Below are 20,554 nucleotides of genomic sequence, written 5' to 3'. Positions count from 1 at the left end.
GCTGATGTGATTTATTTATCCCAGGACTCATGCTCACATGGAGGAACAAACATCATTAAAACATGTCACAGTTGTTTAAATGTTCTCCAATAACCAAAAGTCCAGTCTTGACTTTAGTTAGCACAGCTGAAAAAAAATAAAAAAATCTTAAGATCTTGACAAAGGCAAAAAAAAAAAAAACTTCAACAGCTCTTACCTGCTGTTCTGATCAGCTGTTTGCATCTTTGAAGCCAGTAATCGTTCACAGCTCAACAGAAATACTTACAAAAAGACTCCACAGTGAGAGCGTTCACTTGAATGTTTTCTTTATGTTTCACAATACAGGTTATGCTCATTTTCACCCGCACAGCTGGGAATATAGTAAAAGTCTGCAGTCATACATTCACACATTCAACGTGACATCAGGTGCCACCATGAAGACATTTTTACTTTAAAAAAAGTCTCGCCTGCAAAAACACTACGAAATCAGCTTTCTGCAGGAGGACTGCCATCTAGTGGAAGCAGAGCTAACTACTCAGCTTACACACTATGGGCCTGAGGATGCAGACGCTTGCTCCTTTGATTCAGTAAGCGACTTTGTGTTGAGTTCTTCTGCAGTCAGCTCGAGAGTTTCTTAAACAGCCAGTCCGTCAGCTGGTTGTTCTCTTGACGGTTCCTCTCTTATTTATTTTTTTTCACTTCACACCTGTCTGAAGCTCGGTGTATCTGACGTTAAAACATCACTGAAGATTCTTGAGCTTTTCTAGACCGGCAGTCCTGGCCTCCTGCTGCAGCTGTTTCTGTTTCTTGAGATGACGGTAGGCCTCCACGGCTCGCTGCCTCTCCTCCTCCATGATTCTCTGACGGGCCATGGAGGGCTTGGCTGTGGAGGTCGGATTGTGGCCTAACAAGGAGTTGAGAAGCAGCCCCTTCGATGCCTGTTGGATGAAGGAGACCGAGCTGGAAGTTAGCATCGTATTCGACCACGAGGGTCACAGACATGAAGAGAAGCAGAGCAGCACTACCTGAGGTCTGACTGGAGCTTTCCTGGGTTTGGCGCTGAATGTCGGTGGGGCCATTGAAACTTCCCCAAAAGGAACATCATCTGCAAAACACAAATCAATCACATCAGTGTTTGGTATTTTGTTCTTTGCTCTGCTTTATGGAACACAGCTGGCCCTTCAGCAACTACATGTTCAGCTTTGTTCACCCACGAGTTATTCATTTTAACCTTTTGGTTCTGTGCAGGTAAATCACAGCCCCTTAAATACTCCAAATAAAGTTTAAAAACCTTGTTGGAGTTAAGGAGAACAGTTCTGTTGGGTGTCAGGTTCTAAAAGATCTACTCAGAATATATCCTTTTAAAATCCATCTAAAATTTGTCTGGTACATCCCTTAACTGACTTACAAACGCTCCTTTCTATCGAGCACAATGATCCTAAGAAAGTGTTTTATTTACCGACAAACATCTCCTTTTCCAGGAGGTCTTCTTTTCTGTCCAACTTCTTCTGCTGTAGCCTCTGTATTTTCATTTTGTCGTACCTGTGCAAAAGAGTCAAAAGTAGAACACACAATGTTATATGTTTCATCCAGTCGTCCGTTTACCGTTTAGGCATACCTATTGTTTATTTACATGTTGGGGTTTTGATATTATTTTAGAGACATGCTGGTCTGAGCATGTGTCATTCGAGCCGGTGTTTGAGTAACATGTCTCTATATCCCTCTGAGTGTAAACCAGAATATCCCTCAGGGAATAATAAAGTAAAAGTTAAAAAAAAGCCACAGGTCAGATTTGAACCCGGGCTTACTGCTTTGAGGATTATAGCCCCCGTGCACAAAGTTTTAAGAGCCTGTGATGCAATTGTTTTAAAATCAGTGTATAATCACATTTAATCGGGATCTCAATAATCAATCAAAATAACTGAGATAAAGATTTTAGCTCTAAATCCAGCAACCATAATATGCTGCACATCAACTCAAACATTAGAAACAGTAGTCACAAACAAACACATGGGACACTTATTTCTATGCACTGAACCCAAAGAGGGTCCTTAGTAGTCAAAGGGCTTTATCTGACTCACACACAAAACATCAGTTTGGGGGGGGGGGGGGGGGGGGGGGGGGGCGGAGAAAAAGAAGAGTACTCACTCCTTTTTTTTCTCAGACTTTCCACTGTCTACTGGCCTTTCTTGTTTGTCTGCCTCCAGCTCAGGCTTTCTGTCCACTTGGTTATTGGTGAGGAAGAGGACATGTTTGGTCTCACTCTCCATGCGCCGCACGTAAGCCTTCTCACTCTCCTTCTTTCCCCTCTTGAAATGTGGGACAGGTATATCTCCACCCTGGGAGTCCCCAGCTTTATCTTTAGGGAAAATGGCTAATAACAAACAAACAAAAAAGGGACGCTATAGTTCATGATATGACAGCCAACACAAGTGTGATCGACATAAGTACAATAACTATGCACTTCTCACCGTTTTTCAGCTTTTTGGCCCTCTTCGGCCCCGCGCTCATTCTTTCCTTGCTCTTCATAATCTCTCTAAGTTTAAAAGGGATGTCTTTAAAGTGATCTTCTTCTCTGGCTGTTTTGGGTTTTCCATTTCGTTTGAGCTTCTTGTCACTGAAGTGAAATAAAGTGTAACAATTTTAGTAAACACTAGCATTTGGACACAATGTATGAACCAGTAATGTCTTGTTGAAATACACGAAATGCGTAACCTCATCTTATTTTGAAAACTCGCAATCATATAAAGAGACTCGAGAACAGCTAGCTAGTAGCTAGCCTGCTGTTATCGAGGTATTCTATAGTTTTAGCATTCTCGCTTTACCCTGAATGTTGTCCGGCTTTGACTGTTTTTTTCCCCGACTCGTCAGTTTTGTTCTTCTTATTCTTTCCCATGTTGCTTCAGTTCACTTTAACACATATCAAGTTATCTTAACAAAAACAATCACACATGTGATGCAGCGTGTGTACACTTTAACCCACGAACTTTAACCTTAATGGATAGGTCGAGTAAGAGGAAAGAAGAGCTCTCACTCTATAGCTTTTTCCGGGTACCATGGACGCTTCTCCTCTTCACATGTCTATGCTCCGCACTCATGAGCCTTAACTCTTTAAAATAAGACAGAGCGTGGTGGAAAGGTGTGAAAGAAAATAAAAAAAAATATTCACACGTTTCATATTGCATTTTACAAATGAAAAGCACAAAGTAGCCGAGGTTGCAACGTGACAGCTTTATTGGCTTGCTGTTGTCCTGCTGCGCCGCTTGTTGTGCTGATGTTTTACCAAATGCTTTGTTGCTTTTAATAAAGTGAACTTGAACGTTGCAATGTCGAAAACCAATATACACAATCCTCTTTTGACAATTAAACATTTTATCAGGCGAAGATTTGAAAAAAAAAAAAAAAAGAGTCATACGCTGTTAAAACCAACGATCTTTGCCGAAAACGTCACTTCAATTGACTGAAATCAGCAATGGTGTTTCTATCTGAAACCACTAGATGGCGTCGATGTCAAATATTATGTCTATTTGACAACCCAAACTACAGTTGGAGAGGTTCTAAGAGTGTTTACGATTTTACAAAGTCGTATTGTTGTATTATTCAGTTAATGGATTAAAATGGCCCATGTTGACTTATTTTCATCAATGCACCAACACTATCCTGCTGTCAGATCTGTGCACCATAGTTAGGCCACATTGTTCCTATGTGACAAGATTGTTCTCAACTGAAATGTATTCAAAAGATTTAAATAATATGCAGCTATATTTGTGAAAGACTTTATACATAAGTACAAATAACAGTAGTAGGCTATAGTTTGTGTGTAAGCATTTCTCCCTACATTTACAGGAAGATGGAGAGAAGCTGAAGTAAACCATCAGAGGAATTATGTGTTTAAGTATATGGGAGCTGTGGCAATAAGATCAGGATTAGCAGTGAGATATAATGTAACCTAATCTTAGAGACTGCAGATGGAAGGTAAATATCTTGCTGTTTGCAACCACAGTTGATGGAGGGATACTGATGATCATGGGACATTTTCTTTTTCTTTTTTTTTGTTTTTTAAAAATATTTATTTTTGTGTTTTTTTGTGACTTTATTGGAGAGCTTGGACATTGGACAGAGATGGAAATCTGGGAAAGAGAGTTGGGATTGACATGCGGGAAAGGAGCAACAGGCTGGAGTCAAACCCAGGCCGCCCGCAGATAGCCTACATGGGAACGCACGCACTTACGACTGCGTCATCAGCACCCTCATCATGGGACATATTCTGCATAAACCCCAAAGAACTAAAAGCTTCTGTACATAACAAAATGATTGTTGATGCACAATCTGGCACATGTCAACTGCAATTGTGTCCACTCACTGTCACTCATCTGCACTGGTACTTCTTTTAACAGGACCAACACTGCCTGTCAGCCATTCCCCTTATGATTCTACCGCTCCATATTTGACCTACAGTGTGTCATAATCTTCTCGGGGTGCTGGCGTATAAGAGAGCTTCAAAATGCACAACTCATCATGTAGCAGATCTCTAGAACAAGACGAACATTGACAACGCAGAAGCAAAGGAGGTAAGTGTACGCAGCAATTTAGATGATGTTTTTGAGCTGAAGGCGGATTGTAACAAACGTGTGCTTTATTGTTATTCATAGCTTGTATATTTGTGACAGTTAAAGCAGTTTCATATTTTATTTTCAGATTTCTATAGTCATTACTGCAAATGTAGTTGTTTATTGTTCAAGTGCTTTCCACACAAGAGGTTTCTGTATTCATTTTAGATTTAAAAAAGCAGTTTAGATAAGATTAGGTAAACCTTAATCCCACAACAGGGAAACTTACAGCTTTGCAGCAACAAAGAGCACGGTATATCAATAATAATGGTAGATATTACAATAAAAAAAATATTGCACGAGTGCTTGGCGTGAATATTGTATTTTCACATGGTATTCATTGGCTGAAATGTTGTTCCAAATTAAAAAGGTTCCATTGCATGTTACTCTGGACAGACAAACTCTATTGGGCAAACCTAGGGTTAATGCAAAAAAACCCTATATAAATTCAGGTCAATATAATAATATAGTGCAGTATTACACCCCCTTTAACTTTGATATCAGTGATAACCATCTTTGAATTTAAACATTTATCATTGCACTTGAATGTCACACAATCTATTTCAAATTATCTTAAATTATTCACACACATTCACTAACATTTCTTTGTATTGACTTTCTTTCAAAAGCAATCACTTGGCTACGTCGTTGTTATTGAATAACACTGTGGTATTTTTCGCATTTGGCTGTGTAAGGTTTCAAAAAGTCTTTTCAGTGGATGACAGTCCAAATGATTCATGATGTATTGTCAGATTTGGATCTCAAGCCAATTCAGCATGTCCTCTCACTAATCTGATTATGAAAGTGCTGTGAAGGCATTATGGAGGGATTGGAAGAGCTTTAATTGTCAGTACACAAGTCAATGTTATTCTTTGTTATCATCACCACACCTGTGTATTTGTCTTCATTAAATTCGGTGAATCTACTCAAAAATAGCATGGTATTTTCACATTGACTTTCCCATTGCAGCAAAAAAAAAAAAAAGAATGAATTTGGATGTGGCCAAACCTGAAGTAAAAACTGGTACCAAAGCTCCCCTCAGAGTCATCAGCCAAGCATCCTCCGGCCCACCCAAGTTCAAACAGCGGAGCAACCGCCAGTTTAAGAGCAAACCTCCCAAGAGGGGTGTCATTGGGTAAGCATGTTTTTGTTTAATCTAGGAAGTTTCTCTACCAGAAAAAATATCTAGGCAACCTACAAGTTCCTTTTTCCTATCAGATTTGGAGAGGACATCCCAGGAATGGAAGGGCTTGGCATAGGTAAGAGAAGATGTACCAAAGTTAGAACACTGCAGCATGAAAAACTGGACACAAATCTTTTCTTGTTTGTTACTCACTATTTCTCTCTTCCTGTCCAGATATCACTGTAATCTGCCCATGGGAAGCATACAGCCATCTAGAGCTACATGAACTTGCTCAGTATGGTATCATCTGACAGTCACGGCTAAGAAGTTATTCCTGTAAGGGAACTGATGGAGCAGTCAATCAGCAACCTGGATCATCAATACTGGATTTTTAAAAAATCTGTCAAACTTAAATCAAATAACATTATAGCTGGTTAAGTCCATACAGATGCTGTTCTTTGTTCCAATGTTATATTCATATTTTTTCTATACAATGCTCAAGAGGAGCCCTTTTCTATGTCCACAACCCACTGATGTGAAATGTTTTCTTCTTCAATAAGGTTGCAGTTGAAGTGGCAACTGGATTTTTTTTTTGTTGTTGCACAAATTCACAGCCTCATGTTTAATCAATCACTGAATAAAACCTGTATTTTTTAAAACAACTTCAAATAATGTGTTTTTAATCATGCCAGTATTGTTTAACATTGCATGATCACAAATATACATCTTAATTTTTCCCTTTTTTTTTTAAAGAAAAGAGTAGTGTAAAACACAGATTATTCTTCATGTAGAATTTCTAGTCAATTAAACCATTTTCTGAATTTATACTACATCCTACACCAGACACTATGCTAATACTTAGGAATAGTTTGACTTTTTAAACACATGTGTTTTTTGCCAAAAGTCAGCTCTCTTTAATTCCTAAACTTTAAGCTATAGGCTAGCTAGTTAACTATAAAGCAACCACTTAGCTCGCTCTAGTTTAACGTTAAACTAGCTGCAACCAGCTGGACTTCAACCATATCATAACATTAAAAAAGGGTAAAACAGCTATCCTGGCTCAGATTGAAAGCCAACAAAGCTCACTAATTAACATGCTGTAATTGTAAAATTCTAAATCCTGGTTTCATGGGTTAAATCATTGTCTGCACTATTCCTTTGCTCATTGGGGGGTAGAAAACAAGGTTTTAGGGTAAAATGTTAAAAAACATTTTTGGGGTTGTTTTGCTTAGATATAAATATCTGAAATAATTTCCCAAAGAAGCCAGTTTTCACAAGACAGTATGATACATAGGCACAATCTTTTCAATAAACTATAAGTGAAGATTTTTTTTTTTTGATTATAGCTTGTTTCTCAAAAGTAACCAACAAGATGGAGCCCTACATATCAGTGTGCATTCATTAAATACCAGTACACAGTCATGTTAGCTGCAAAGTTTGTGCCAGTAGATGCTGTCTAAGAGTCGGGTGGTGATAAACAGAGTCATGATTTGGATCGCCAGTAAGGCAATTGCGATGGTTCCTATCAGACCCATGTGCAGCTCGATCCAGCGAGAGATTCCCCCTAGACAGCCGCCAAGGAAGATCAAACTCTGGGCAGAAAACTCATCCAGTTGCTGGGCACCTACACCACACTGAGAATTCCACACAGTGCCATTCTCCAAAGGGTCTACACAGCATGTCGCAGGGACGCCACAGGCCAGCACTCCTGGAGCTGAGCAGTTGTAATATCTGAGGAAAAATAAAAAAATAAAAGCTGCAGACTTTCCTTATCAAAACATAACATCTGTATTTTTTTAGGTGCTACTTACACGTTGATCTCCCAGTCACGATAGTTATCCGCCCCACAGCACTGCAGATTTGTCTGAATCTCGTCCATGATAAACCTCAGATCCAGATCATCCTGGTAGCGCACCATTGCCGTTATCATCCCTGACTGCAGATAGCTTCCAATCTGATCCTGTAGACTGTAGGCCACAATGGTGGCCAGCACTTGAAGTGTGATGAGCACGAGCACAGCGGCAGAGAACAGCCTCAGTAAGGTGCAGTTTTCTCGTATGGCACCCACACAGCCTGACAGACAGAGCAAAGTCAGCAGAAGGCCCATTCCCACAATGATCAGCATCGGATCGCTTCCAATACTGCCGATCTTCTCCTGGGCAAATGATTCTTTGCTGACGAGGCCCCACATCCCTACACCAAGAACCATTAGGCCCACAACGGTGAACAGCAGATTGCCTAGGAACAGGGCGTATTTTAGGAAATAGTCTATGAAAGTATAACCATAGCGGGGTCGGACACCTGTAAAACCAGGTCTGGTCTGGTCCTGTCCAAAGGTGGGCCCTGCTTCATAGCACTCTGTGGTGAAATGTAGATCCGCTGAATCCTCTATGTCAGAGCCTGCCTTTGGATACACAGAAAAGCAACTTCAAAAAAAAAAAATACAGAGCGGTACTGGATTTTTAGACAAGGATCGAAAGGAATGAAACAGAAGGTCAAATGTTACCCCTTACCTTTGGTATGAGAGGACTGGATTCATCCAGTGTGGTGTCCTTCTTTGACCATGGCAAAGAAATCTTCTTCATCCACAAATATTTTTTCATGTCGACAACTTCTGGGAGATGATTCTCCCTTTGCTCTCAACTGCTCAGAATGATACAAATTAAAGTGGAACATAGGAGGAACATTCACTACAGGGGGAACAGAGGAGCATGTGAGCTGAGGTGGAGATACTATGCAGTGTTTAGCCTGTGGCTGCTGCGAGCCGTGGGATTTCTTCATCATGTGAGAGTCACAGTGAGGAGATTACGGTTATCAGAGCATGTAAGAGAGGCTCAGATACACCAGAGGGGGGCTCTGCCTGGAACAAGAAAGCTCTGATGTGAGGTTCACTCAAATAAACCGCTTGAATGTCAACATAATTATGCAACCATTTGTTTACCTTCGATTAGAGAAGTGGATAGTTAAAGAGGAATGTGATGCCTGACTGATTGTAACTGAATCAATGAAACAACAGGGGAAAGAAAAGATTCCTTCAGTTCACGCGTGCACATTTTTGGTTCATGAATGAGTTCTTTCAGCCTTTAATTCAGCTTGTTGAGTTTGGTTTATGTTACCGCATTGAGTGTGAGGATACATTTTTAAGATCAAGACGATCAACAGCAAAGCAGAAAAAAAAAAGCTGGCAAGCCATGCTAGCAGAAGGGCTGTGTGCTAAGGCATAGCATTGCTATGAGGTAAAGTAGGCATGCTTACACTTTTCTTACACTGTGTGCCCACAGCAGTGTGGACACAGAATTCAGATGTCAATGCCGCCTTTGCATTTACACTTCGAAACGGTGTGATAACGGTGCCATAGCATGTGCTTTTACATGTTGTTTACAGCATTGTGCAAGCGTGACATGTACACAAACAGCAGGAGCACACAATCTCATGCACACACACACACACACACACACACACACACACACACACACACACACACACACACACACACACACACACACACACACACACACACACACACACACACACACACACACACACACACACACACACACACACACACACACACACACACACACACACACACACAGAGCTACTGTAGTTACTGAGTTACTGTACTTCTGCACTACTGTGTGTTCAGTCTAAGTCAACAAGTTTAAAGTGATAGATCATGTTGGTCTTTTGTTCTGTTTGTAAGTTCTGACTCTCATGGTCATATCTCTCTTTCCAAGCTTTTGCAAGAAAATTGTTCAATGGTAAATAAAGTACTATAAAGACTGACTATTGTATGATTCAGTGGGATCTCTCATGGTGCTCCTTCTGAGTGCTTAAAGACAACAGCAGATATATTTCAGTTTAACTGTCTCCTTTAAATTGCTCTGATAAAGCCATTATGAAGTGACGAGGAGCTGGGAGTCAATACCAAGCAACATGTGAGGGAACAAATGTGAGTTAAGAAACAGGCAGACAGAGAGAGGCCTGGCTATCCCACTCTCTGGCTCCTCTCATGTGCTGCTGTCATTTTTTCCTCTGGCTGTGCTTCATCTGTGCTGGATGGAGGAAGTAATTTCACTCGCTGGCAGTCAACTTTAGATGACGCTATATAAAGTCTAAACTGTGCTGCCACAAATCAGTTTCGATTATGTTAAATTACAGTCAACAAGAGTCTAATTTAGGGACCTTGTTGTTGATTTACATAATCATTTTAATCAGTGTTAGCCTCCTGACATGACAGATGTGTATTCTGTGAACTTAATACTGGATACTGTTTATTCTACTAGTTTCAGATGAAATACAAAAACATACATAAAGCAGTAGTATTTCACCTGAATATTGCTGTTATGATCTTTTACGACACTTATTTACATCATAATAAAAAAGTGATAACATTTTACATACTTTCTTAATCCCATGAGGTGATATGACAGCTACGCCCCTTTACTGAGTCATGCTACACACACATAGGCTAAAGTACACACACACGGACAAACAGGACCCAGCATCTCTCCAGCTGCCAGACCAACTTCCATACTTTGGTCGGCACCTGGACTTGAACTAGTAACCCTCCAGACTGAGTCAAAGTCATTTCAAAGGAAAACATAGTAATCCATATTGAGGAGTTTAAAGCTCCTGTTGGGAACTTTCAGTTTTTGTCAATTTTTTGCGCCCCCTGTTGACGAAGCACTACATCACATTTCTGCTGCTCTCGGCGCTTGTCCTGCATGTTGTAAAAAAGTTGTGATTTCTGATTAAAAAAATCTCAACCTGCTTCCTTGGAACAGTCAAATTTATCAATCTTTTTTATGGAAAATATAAAGAGAGGCTGTTTTTGCAGCATGCAGTAGCTGACTTGTGTGATACCTATATTTCATCTGTTTATTTATAACTCCACACGAGAGCATTAAGTGAAAAAAATACTGAACAAATTATTACACTAAGATGCACTTAACAGTTTGAATACCAGTAATATAACAAAGAAGTACATTTAGCTCTAATGTGGCTTGGGCATAAAATGCTAAGAATAAACAGCAACAATTAGTAAATCTACAAAAAGCTGTTTCTCACGATGAACACTTTTATATTTGGTACTCTTTCCTGTTGAATATTTTGAGTTTGAAGTCTGTTTCATTTGAAAAGCATGGCTTGCACTTCAAGTTTTCCATCATGAGGTTTTATTGTAATTTGTTTTACTGCACATGAGAAACCTAACTTCTCTTACTGCTACTGCTCATTTCTCTATGTCATTGATTATAGAGAGGAATGATTTGATACTCTGGATATGAGCTAAGAATCATACCTGCTTTCCAAAGATACTTTACTGACTGGTTGCAGATGACTGGATTATCAGTTCAGTGTCTGGTTTTCTTTCAACAAATCTCACACATCACGCTGTTTCCTTGCTATACACATTTCTTGCTACCTTAGATAATTTACTACCTACTTTGTGAACGCAATCCAACTCACTCTGTCTTGCTTGTCAGCACAGATGATATATAATTACTGATTGCATAATGTACCCTTACACGTGCAATGCAATGTGTTGTCTTTGGGTTTAAACTTGGTACAGGTGGCATGGATCATAGCCCGGACAGATTCCTTTTCTGCTGTGATAAAAAGCTTGAGCCAGGTTCCAATTCTGTCTGCAGACATCAGGTCAGGAGAATTTGTGATCTGGGATGGATCAGACCTGGAATTTCCAGTGACAAAAGCCATTTCATTTTCAGAGCTGACTTGGAAAAATGTTTCTTTTGCCTAGTATTTAGTATGAAGTGTCTTCATCCTTCATCAACACTCATATTATAAATCATATTAATGATAAATTATCACTCATCAAAGTTGAAGCTAGGGGGAAGAGTGGAATACATCAGACAACAGCAGCTTAATTGAGTTAGAGATTTCAACAGTTTATGGGAGAAGAGATCTCTTGGGGATGTATATTTTTCCCATCACCATAACAGCTGTTGTCAATACAAATATTAAGGAAAATTGATTCATCTCTAATAGTAAATAATGTATGACTTAATCCCCTTTATTTCAGCTTCATCAGGCTGTTGTGTCTCTCCAAGTGTTGATCACTTCTGCCAGTTAAAGGGACCATTTTTGGATGGATGGGGTTGCAGCCCAGATGCTGCGCAGATTGTATTACAGTAGGCAGTAGGAATGCTACACTGCAGCCATACGGCTACATCAAACACCTCCTCTGGATTACAGCCCATGAAGTGTGCAGTCCACTTACACCACTCACAGCAGCTACAAACATGTGGGGGATAGATGGGGCTTTAGATCGAGGATTATCAGGATCTCCCATTTAAGGTTTGGGCTTCATTTAAAGCTGCAGAAGATGCAGCTGTCTGGAAGACATATTGAAGAAGAGACAGATGTGGAAAACGTGTGTGTGGATGCGTGCATGTGTTTGAGGAACTTTGACTCATTTTGTGCCACGTTATGTGACCCTGCAGGCAGCAAGTGTGCACAGATGCTGTGAAGGAGGAGAGTGTGACACAGGCCTGCATCACTGAGATGGGTGGGAGCAGGTGGGGGAGAAAAAAAGAAGGAGGCAGTTATAAGAGAGTGCTGGCAGTGTTGTGTTTTCTTATGTGTGACTGTTGACCGATTGTACCGCAGAGTGTATCCTGCTGCTGTAACACAGAAAGAACTCTGGAACTACTCCATTTACAGGTACAGTAAAGGAGAAAATATGATCAAGGATGATCCTTTTTTTTTGCAATGTGTTTCACTGACAGTAAAGTAAATTCTTGTCTTTGTTGCTGGGTGCTTCACTTCTCTATTAATATGTCTCTCAACACTAGCACATTCTATTTCTGTTGTTTTTAGGTGAGGAAGATAAGGATGGAGATTTTTCTGGTTCTGCTTTCCATGATTCTCACATGTGGAGCTCAGAAATGGAAACAGGAAACATCACGTTGGGACCCTAAAGGTCAGGAATAATGTGTCGAAATGCTTGACTTTCTGCAATCAGTCAGTGATTATCCCATGCAAGGGATGGGCAACTTTGGTAACACAGAGGGACACTTGAAGGCCACATGAATGTTATTCTCAGTGCCAACTTATTGCCAACTATAACCCCTCATTTAGATAATTATAAGAATTTAGGATTAAACTAAATGAACAAATATAAAGCCTTCATCAGATTTCTTAAACATGAATATGTTTAAATGGAAATTTAAAGGGTAAGGCTTAACTGAATGAGCTAAATACAGAATTAAAGCCGGAGCAGGGTATTTATGAGTCATTAAACATATACATTTATACATGCATCTTTCTTTCAAATGCTTTTATTACTGCTTCATAAAAGAGCCATACAGAATCATTTACTGTCAATAATGGAAATGGATGTAAATAACTGACATATCCATATGTCATGTTCTAATGCATTTGGTCTTTATATTTATTTGGCAACAAAGGTTGAAATACTTAAAGGGTACAAATCATTCTCTTTTTCAACCAGTTTGAATAACTCTCAGAGCTCCCCAAAAATGTATGTGAACTTCTTTGTTCTAAATTCACTCTAATTCTATATTTAATCATGCCTATAAATCCCCCCATACAGCCCTGCTCAGATCAGACTGTTTCTGTGTCTGTACTGTAGCTTTAAATGCAAATGAGCTGTCTGACCACACCCCTCTCTGGAAGGGCTTGTGTGGCTCAGACTTTCTTACTATTATTATTATTATTATTATTATTATTATTATTATATTATTATAGTGAGAAAGCAGACACAGAGGGCAGAACAAACACCTAGCTATGGAAGTATCACTCAGAATGGGGGAGGGGTTACTGCCCTTTGTGATGTCAAAGAGGGAAAATCGCCAAACTGCCTGTTTTCTGGAAAAGTGGAGCAGGCAAAAGACTAAAAGGATGGACTTTTTTCATAATTGGGGGGGGTTTGTATATAGACTAAGGACACAGCGTTAGAAAAACAAGAGCATATTGCATAATATGTGACCTTTAATGGCAGATTCTGTTCATGTGTCCCTCGTTGCTCACCCCAGTCCTATAAGTTTCCTTTAAAAGACCTAAATTATATACTTTTAAATACTGGATTATTCTAAAGTAAGTCTCTAATGCCAGCAGAAAACAACAACGGCAAGACTTGTTCAAACATGACCCAGGTCCTGGACAACTGGAAATTCGCCATTATAACCCAAGTGAAGGATCTGCTGATTAATGACCATGCATCTGTCCTACCTGAATACAACAGGTGTGTGCCAATCTCGTCTCAGATGTTAATTAAAGTTAGAAGAAGAAGGGAACAACGGAAAGTTAACATGTTGTGCAACAGACGAGCGAATTATGTGTGAATAACAACAGGTCGATGATGTCAGTGAACATTTTATTGCTCCTCTCACTCATGGGAAATAAGGGATTATGTAAGCTCTGCTGCTCTGCACATGACCAGTGACCTGTCAGGGCCAGTCATGTGATCAGTGATTGCACTGGCCTACGCAATGCCTAGTGTGTCTTGTGAATGACCTCACTAAGGAGACAGAGCCAGTAAATTACGGGAAACTGTTTCAGCCTTAAGTTCTGACGAGTGTTTCTGGCAAACATAACTCCAAGTCATTTAACTTTTCTTTATAAAAAAAAAAAAAAAAAAAAAAAAAGAGAGAGAGACTGCGCTAAATGTTTACATCACTTTTTGGCTCACTCGTAGGTGTCTTTTCTGAGATTTGGGCCAAAAAAAGCGCTCTTTTAAAAGCTTTCATCTTCTCTGAAGGGACTACCACTCTTTATGTCTGTTGTCCTTATGTTTCCTTCAGATGATGAGGCTGTTCTTCCTTAACAGCATGGCGTGACTTTCAAGTTGCCAGTTAAATTGGCTCTCCTCATGTTTTGCCAGTAAACAATGTTCCAATTTAATGTGAGCTTATGGAAAATCACAGGGCCAAAGCTATTTGACAGGTCATCCGGTCATTTGAAATTATTTACTCATTTGTTTTTTCCTTTATATCTCTACTTGTGTCAAGGATCCAGCCCCTGTCAGAAGCTCTGGGAGATCTCTACAAGCAGTTTAACACTCTAAAAGATGAGCTGGCGGGGCTCTCTGCAAAGTTTGACAGCGTGGAGGGTTTCGTGGACGACATAAGGAGCGGTACATTCACTCTGCCTCGGCGGCCGGTGCAGAGGCTCCCCCCCAGCGTTGGACTCAGGGCCCCACTGCGAGCACAGATGAGAGCTCCTGTACGGGCAATTATAAAGGGCCCGATACTGGTCAGAGCGAGGAAGAGAGGACCACAGACACCTTAGTCTTCTTGTGCAGAAATGTCTTCTCAAAAATGCTGGTGTATCAAAAAATGAGATATGATTGTATATTTTATAGAAAATGTATATGCATGGTGTATGAATATGATGGTTTTAAATCTGAAAAATATTTATCTTTTTATACAAAGTCGATTTTAACCACAAGGTGGCAGCATTTATCTAGTCATCTGACTCTTTATCCTGCTGTTGTGAGTGACATAAAGGAACATAAAAAGTTGGTCTAGAACGCTGTTTATTATGATATATAAATATTTATCACACGACGACAGGTGTTTCCTGACTTCATTCTGTGTAGACTAATGAGCAAATCAAATGAATAAGCTTACAGAGCATCATAATGAACAAAGCAACTTTCAGTGTTAATAAGGCAAAGCTCCAGATGCTGGAAACCAATGGGAATCATTTGATCAAAAGAGTGTGAAAATCACAGTCCAACATTTGAAGATTGGAGGTCAACCATCAATGCTGGAAATCAACATCCAGTAAAAAAGAAAAATAATAATGTGCACAGCTTGTTTCTTTATTATAGTCGATTATATTCTCATAGTTATACTTGTTTATAGGATTTAAGGAACTGTTTCTGTCCTTTTCCGTGTCTTATTTCAGCCAGTCTGTCACATATGAGGACAAATTAGGAACTGGAACCCGATCCAACATGAAAACCAAAATAATATTTAACAATGAAAGATCAAAAGTCCAAAATCAAAAACGTACTTTCTTAACGAAAAACACAAAAGCAGAAAAGAAGCCACGTAGACATCTGGCAATCTGTCATGAGGAAAATCTGACAATGAACTGACATCACAAGGCAATGAACACTGTGAGGGAAACAACACAGGTGAAGACAAAGAGTGCAATCCAAACTGGAGGGAAACACATAGGAATAAATACAAGACGAGAAACTCTGGGGACAAGAACTACAAAAGATTTAAGGAGACACTGAAGACACACTCAATCATTTAACAATACACATCTACAACAAAAGGAACAAAAGGATACGATATGACCAAATAAACACAAACTAGGAAAGATTAAGGTAACACAAGAAAAACAAGCGACTGAAGTATGAATAAGACTAAAAACAAGACAAAGAAATCTAAACTTCAAAAATACACAAAATACCAAACTATAAACAAGACCAAATCATGACGCATGTGATTACAGACACACGTGATTAGCAAATCTGGACTTCAGCAGAAGTTGTCACTCTGTAACTTCTTCTCTCATCTACAGGATGCACCTGCAAGCCTCATGTCTTCATTTAGCCTCATGTAAATTAGGGGTTGAGTATCAGCTTTCTGAAACGTTATGCTTGACTGGAAACATGCTGAACTTTGAATTCAAATATTTTAAATGTTTGGGTTGATAATATTGCCGAAGCAATGCATGTAATCATGTAAGAAATAATTCAGAGATATATTTGCAAACTTTTAGAGAGAGAACATAAACATTTGAGAGAGATATGTCATGATTCACTATCAGTAGAAACTTAAAAACTGTATACATTTCAGTTTAGTGAGGGGCAAAAAGTGCCAATGCGGTTAAAGTGAATCAAAGCTCCTCCTCCTGTCACTCACTCTCAGTCTCAGTGCTGTATTAAATGACTCCTCCAGCACCTCCTCTCCTCATCCTCCAAAGCCTCTAATCTGTCAGCAGTGAGCTCACTCTCCAAGTTCCAAGAACATTCTCAGCACACACTGACAACATGCTGGGGACCCTGTGCACTCTCATCACTGCTCTAACATGTAAGGAGGCTGACTTACTGCAGCTTTCAGCTCATGTTGGATTCATCAGTCTGTGTGTTTCTCTTCACTCCATGTCATCTTGTTGTTTCCAGGTGTGAGTGCTGTGACGCTGGTGACACAGAAGCCTCCTGTTGTGACTGTGAGCAGAGGAGAGACAGCCACCATGGACTGTAACCTGGGGACTGTGACTGGCAGTGCTGCTCGTTGGTACAAACAGATTCCAGGAGGAGTTCCTCAGTATATTCTGAGGAACCATCACAGCAGCTCTCCAGAGTATGGCTCTGGTTTCTCCTCTCCAAAGTTCACATCCACTCATCAGTCACAATCAGATTATCGTTTGATCATCAGCACTGTGGAGGAGAGAGACTCAGCAGTTTATTACTGTCAAACATGGGACGACTCTGCTACAGAGTGGGTATCACAGTGATTTACACCGTGACAAAAACCTCCTCACTGAACACTTCTGCTTTTTGACTCTCTGACACATTAACTGAAGCCTCCTGTAACTACCAGCAAGTGTCCTCAGTGTATTCTACATAAAAACCCTTTACTTACCATTTATTTATCATCACTAAACATGAAGACATAACATATCTCAGTGTTTTCAGACTCTATTTTAAACGTCATTTTACAAACCATGAAGCCAGCATTCATATAGTTTTCTGATTCATATTATATGCTGATGAATGCTTTACCACTGGAAACATTATAAAACAATTATAGCTGGTATTTAGAGTATCAAGAACACAAGGAGAGATGAAAGGTGCACAAAGTTTTTATATGATCATTTTCTTTAATTTCATTAAGTTCATCAATACCAGTTGAGTTGTAATGAATCTAAAATGTATGTAGAAATAACGTTAACACTTCTGTCTTTGTGTGTCCAACGTTTAGAGAAGTTCAATCAGATGAAACAGGAGATAACTCAATGTGTTGACATCATGTGCTGCTTATTATTCAATAGTCATGGCAGAGACCACGAGGCTGTTTATAGCTCAGAGAAGAGATTTCACATTGTTTGATGAGACTGATGAAATTCTGTTCGATTCATCCTTCAGCCTCAGGTCAAATGTTTGTCTGCAAACAGAACATTATGTCAAACTTCATTGAATAAAGAAAATAAGAAGAATCAAACTCTTCATGATGTTGGAAACTTGTCATAGAATCACAGGAATGATGTGTTTACAATCATCTCAAGAGTCAATATCATAACAGAAGATGTAGAGAGAGAACATTTCATGAGAAGTGTGATGACAGTGAGAGAACCTGAGAAACATTCTTTATCATCAACCTGTTTACTACACAAACTCAAACACACAAGTGTGAGAACACATCAAATCATGTTGACTTTATTAGATTATGAACACTGATCTCAAAGACATGAGGAGAACTCTAAAGACAACAGGAACAACAACATGACAAACTGGAACAAACACACAGAAACCCTGTCTGTTATGAATGAATGAAATCAGTGCTGAGTGTGTAAACTCCTCCTCCTCCTCTCCTCAGTGTCTTTATAAGCTTCAGTGTCTCTTCTCCTCACACTCCAACCCTGCTCACCTCTCAGCTGGACAGTGAGGGACGTTTACAGCACACACTGACAACATGCTGGGGACCCTGTGCACTCTCATCACTGCTCTAACATGTAAGAGATTCTTCTCAGTCCTTTCACACACCATCATTTCACACAAACCTTTCACTCATGTCTTTTCCTCTGTGTGTGTGTTACAGGTGTTGATGCAGTGATAGTGCTGACCCAGACGCCTGCTGTCCACACAGTTTCTACAGGACAACAAGTTGTTCTTCAATGTAACATCCAGAGATATGATGGATCTTATGTCTCCTGGTACAAACAGGTTCCTGGTGAAGCTCCTCAGTATATTCTGAGATTTCACCACTCACTCAGCGCCCCTGATCAGTTTGGATCAGGATTCTCCTCAGACAGATTCAACTGTAAATCCTCATCAAACGTAAATTACCAGTTCATCATAAAGAGAGCAGAGGCAAGAGACTCTGCTCAGTATTTCTGTAGCACATGGGACGACTCTGCTGATGAAGCTGTATCACAGTGATTTACACCGTGACAAAAACCTCAGTGACAGACTGACTGCAGCATACAGGAGATGTTGAGGAAGTCAATCCAAGAAAATCAGAATAACTTGAACACAACAAGAAAGGATAGTAAACAAACTGATCTTCGGGGTGAAAAGAGTTTGATAAAAGTCCATCAGTGTTGTTGTAATGTGAGCAGACTGATGACAGAATGAGATGATGACAGTGAAAGTTGGTCTCGACAGGATGTTTCACTTCCACTCCCCTCATTAGTGAGAGTCAGGAGGTTTTTGTACAGCCATGTATACAAACTGAATCACTGTGGTATTCGGACAAGGCACCAAGCTGACTGTGACGAGTAAGTACTTTAAAACTCCTCCTGAAATCACTCAGATTTGATCATTCTTATTCAAAATGATCATTTTTTATCATTTGTTATTGAACTCATTGTTCAAATATATTTTTGTGTCAACAACAGACATTTATATGTCATTCTCTTTCTGACACCAGACTATGTCTTGGAATGAAACAGAAAGCTTTTAAAATGATTTCAACATTTGGATGAAATAGTTTCTGTCAATTCTGAAGTTTGTTGATGTTTGAGGAAAGTTGAAGAGTTCAGATCAAATTAGAAGATGTGACACTTCATGTCCAAACATAAACTGCATTTTTTATCCTGAAAAAATCTTTATTGAATCGTCTCTAAAATGGATCTTACAATGTGATATGAAGACTTCAACTGTCATGTTTCAAATGTGTCAGCTTATTGATGAGATAGATTTTTACATTAAAACATGCTCTGGATTATTTCCTCATTTCTAAGTGTTAGATAGTTGGTGAGAAAACAGTCTGAATTGAATTGTCATTTCCACACAGTTGTTTCATATTTCAAAAAGCATTTTTCATGGTACATAAAGTGTCTTTATGATGTTGTTCCTGTCATGAAAAACGATCCTGATTGATGAAGGACTCATTATTTTGATAAACATTTCATGATGTTTTTACATGTGATGAAAACATTCTTTACTGCAGCCTGTTTGTTCAACTGTGAACAAAACTAATGAGTTGATGGTCTCTGTCATACTTTGGATTGAAAGACTTCACTTGTCGTCATGTGTTGACTGTCCTGTGTGTGTTTCAGGCTCCAGCCTCCCTCCTCCTGTCCTCACAGTCTTCCCTCCGTCCAGTGCTGAGCTCCAGTCCAACAAAGCCTCTCTGGTCTGTCTGTCCTCTCAGTCTGTGCCTTTTGCAGATGTGAGCTGGTCTGCTGCTGGGAGTCCACTGAGCACTGGGATCTCTACCAGCACGGCTGTTCAGCAAGCAGACCAGACTTTCCAAATCAGCAGCTATCTGTCCATCCAGACGTCAGACTGGAACATGGACAAGGTTTACACATGTCGAGTGTCTCTGGGCTCCCAGACTTCAGAGAAAACCATCAACAAGTCCCAGTGTCCCACTGAAGAGCAGTAGAGGAGCAGAGGGACCATTTCTAATCTGCTTCTTGACTCTTTGTGCCGTTTGCTCATTCCAAGGTTCACGTTACTAAAGATGTCTGCATGCTTGTAATACATGTTGTGACCTCTAGGTGGAGGTGTTGGATCAGCTTTGCAACTGCTGCTTTACTCTAATCATTCAATAAAAATCATAAAACCTCAGGAAACAAGTCTTTGTGTTTATTATTGTTACATGACTGACAATATACTTTATCATGATATTCTTTCAGGATTGTATCATTCATAATATGTTATTTCAGTGTA

At 39.7% G+C, this 20,554-nt stretch overlaps 4 protein-coding genes across 6 annotated transcripts; 2 read left to right on the top strand and 2 right to left on the bottom strand.

Moving 5' to 3' along the window:
• Window positions 1-288: 288 nt before the first annotated feature.
• Window positions 289-3,025, bottom strand: ccdc137 (coiled-coil domain containing 137). The gene is made up of 6 exons (XM_079365985.1): window positions 2,805-3,025; window positions 2,451-2,596; window positions 2,128-2,353; window positions 1,439-1,521; window positions 1,005-1,084; window positions 289-917 (listed from the first exon to the last, which is right to left on the bottom strand). Exons 1-6 carry the CDS (start codon window positions 2,873-2,875, stop codon window positions 720-722), a joined length of 804 nt encoding a protein of 267 aa, XP_079222111.1. The 5' UTR covers window positions 2,876-3,025; the 3' UTR covers window positions 289-719.
• A 1,413-nt stretch (window positions 3,026-4,438) lies between these two features.
• Window positions 4,439-6,317, top strand: LOC306838374 (retinal rod rhodopsin-sensitive cGMP 3',5'-cyclic phosphodiesterase subunit gamma-like). The gene is made up of 3 exons (XM_079366511.1): window positions 4,439-5,724; window positions 5,808-5,848; window positions 5,947-6,317. Exons 1-3 carry the CDS (start codon window positions 5,576-5,578, stop codon window positions 6,021-6,023), a joined length of 267 nt encoding a protein of 88 aa, XP_079222637.1. The 5' UTR covers window positions 4,439-5,575; the 3' UTR covers window positions 6,024-6,317.
• A 47-nt stretch (window positions 6,318-6,364) lies between these two features.
• LOC306838373 (tetraspanin-10-like) lies at window positions 6,365-8,876 on the bottom strand. 3 transcript variants are annotated; one of them, XM_079366509.1, is made up of 4 exons: window positions 8,226-8,876; window positions 7,996-8,116; window positions 7,524-7,785; window positions 6,365-7,443 (listed from the first exon to the last, which is right to left on the bottom strand). In XM_079366509.1, exons 1-4 carry the CDS (start codon window positions 8,313-8,315, stop codon window positions 7,137-7,139), a joined length of 780 nt encoding a protein of 259 aa, XP_079222635.1. In that variant the 5' UTR covers window positions 8,316-8,876; the 3' UTR covers window positions 6,365-7,136. The 3 variants fall into 3 exon arrangements, with proteins under 3 accessions (XP_079222635.1, XP_079222636.1, XP_079222634.1); XM_079366510.1 differs by having other exon boundaries at window positions 8,014-8,116; XM_079366508.1 differs by having other exon boundaries at window positions 7,524-8,116.
• Window positions 8,877-15,569: 6,693 nt separating this feature from the next.
• On the top strand, window positions 15,570-20,460 carry LOC306838520 (immunoglobulin lambda-1 light chain-like). Its single transcript, XM_079366728.1, has 4 exons — window positions 15,570-16,745; window positions 16,838-17,156; window positions 19,124-19,155; window positions 19,939-20,460. The coding sequence occupies exons 1-4, from the start codon at window positions 16,706-16,708 to the stop codon at window positions 20,265-20,267; spliced, it is 720 nt and encodes a 239-aa protein (XP_079222854.1). The 5' UTR covers window positions 15,570-16,705; the 3' UTR covers window positions 20,268-20,460.
• Window positions 20,461-20,554: the final 94 nt, after the last annotated feature.

This window comes from Symphodus melops (genome assembly GCF_947650265.1).
Source record: "Symphodus melops genome assembly, chromosome: 17".
Taxonomy (NCBI): domain Eukaryota; kingdom Metazoa; phylum Chordata; class Actinopteri; order Labriformes; family Labridae; genus Symphodus; species Symphodus melops.
The sequence above is the reverse complement of the archived record's forward strand: the minus strand, read 5'-3'. Positions and strand labels throughout refer to the sequence as shown.

Excerpts from the sequence above, each read along its gene's own strand:
- ccdc137 (XM_079365985.1), bottom strand. The coding sequence starts at position 2,875 with ATGGGAAAGAATAAGAAGAACAAAACTGACGAGTCGGGGAAAAAAACA. Across the intron at positions 2,597-2,804 it reads AAAGCCGGACAACATTCAGG|TGACAAGAAGCTCAAACGAA; the intron begins GTAAAGCGAGAA and ends ATTTCACTTCAG. Across the intron at positions 2,354-2,450 it reads GGCCAAAAAGCTGAAAAACG|CCATTTTCCCTAAAGATAAA; the intron begins GTGAGAAGTGCA and ends GTTTGTTATTAG.
- LOC306838374 (XM_079366511.1), top strand. The coding sequence starts at position 5,576 with ATGAATTTGGATGTGGCCAAACCTGAAGTAAAAACTGGTACCAAAGCT. Across the intron at positions 5,725-5,807 it reads CCCAAGAGGGGTGTCATTGG|ATTTGGAGAGGACATCCCAG; the intron begins GTAAGCATGTTT and ends TTTTCCTATCAG. Across the intron at positions 5,849-5,946 it reads AATGGAAGGGCTTGGCATAG|ATATCACTGTAATCTGCCCA; the intron begins GTAAGAGAAGAT and ends CTTCCTGTCCAG.
- LOC306838373 (XM_079366508.1), bottom strand. The coding sequence starts at position 8,315 with ATGAAAAAATATTTGTGGATGAAGAAGATTTCTTTGCCATGGTCAAAG. Across the intron at positions 8,117-8,225 it reads CCAGTCCTCTCATACCAAAG|GCAGGCTCTGACATAGAGGA; the intron begins GTAAGGGGTAAC and ends GTGTATCCAAAG. Across the intron at positions 7,444-7,523 it reads CGTGACTGGGAGATCAACGT|ATATTACAACTGCTCAGCTC; the intron begins GTAAGTAGCACC and ends ATTTTTCCTCAG.
- LOC306838520 (XM_079366728.1), top strand. The coding sequence starts at position 16,706 with ATGCTGGGGACCCTGTGCACTCTCATCACTGCTCTAACAT. Across the intron at positions 17,157-19,123 it reads TGGGACGACTCTGCTACAGA|ATTCGGACAAGGCACCAAGC; the intron begins GTGGGTATCACA and ends AATCACTGTGGT. Across the intron at positions 19,156-19,938 it reads CACCAAGCTGACTGTGACGA|GCTCCAGCCTCCCTCCTCCT; the intron begins GTAAGTACTTTA and ends TGTGTGTTTCAG.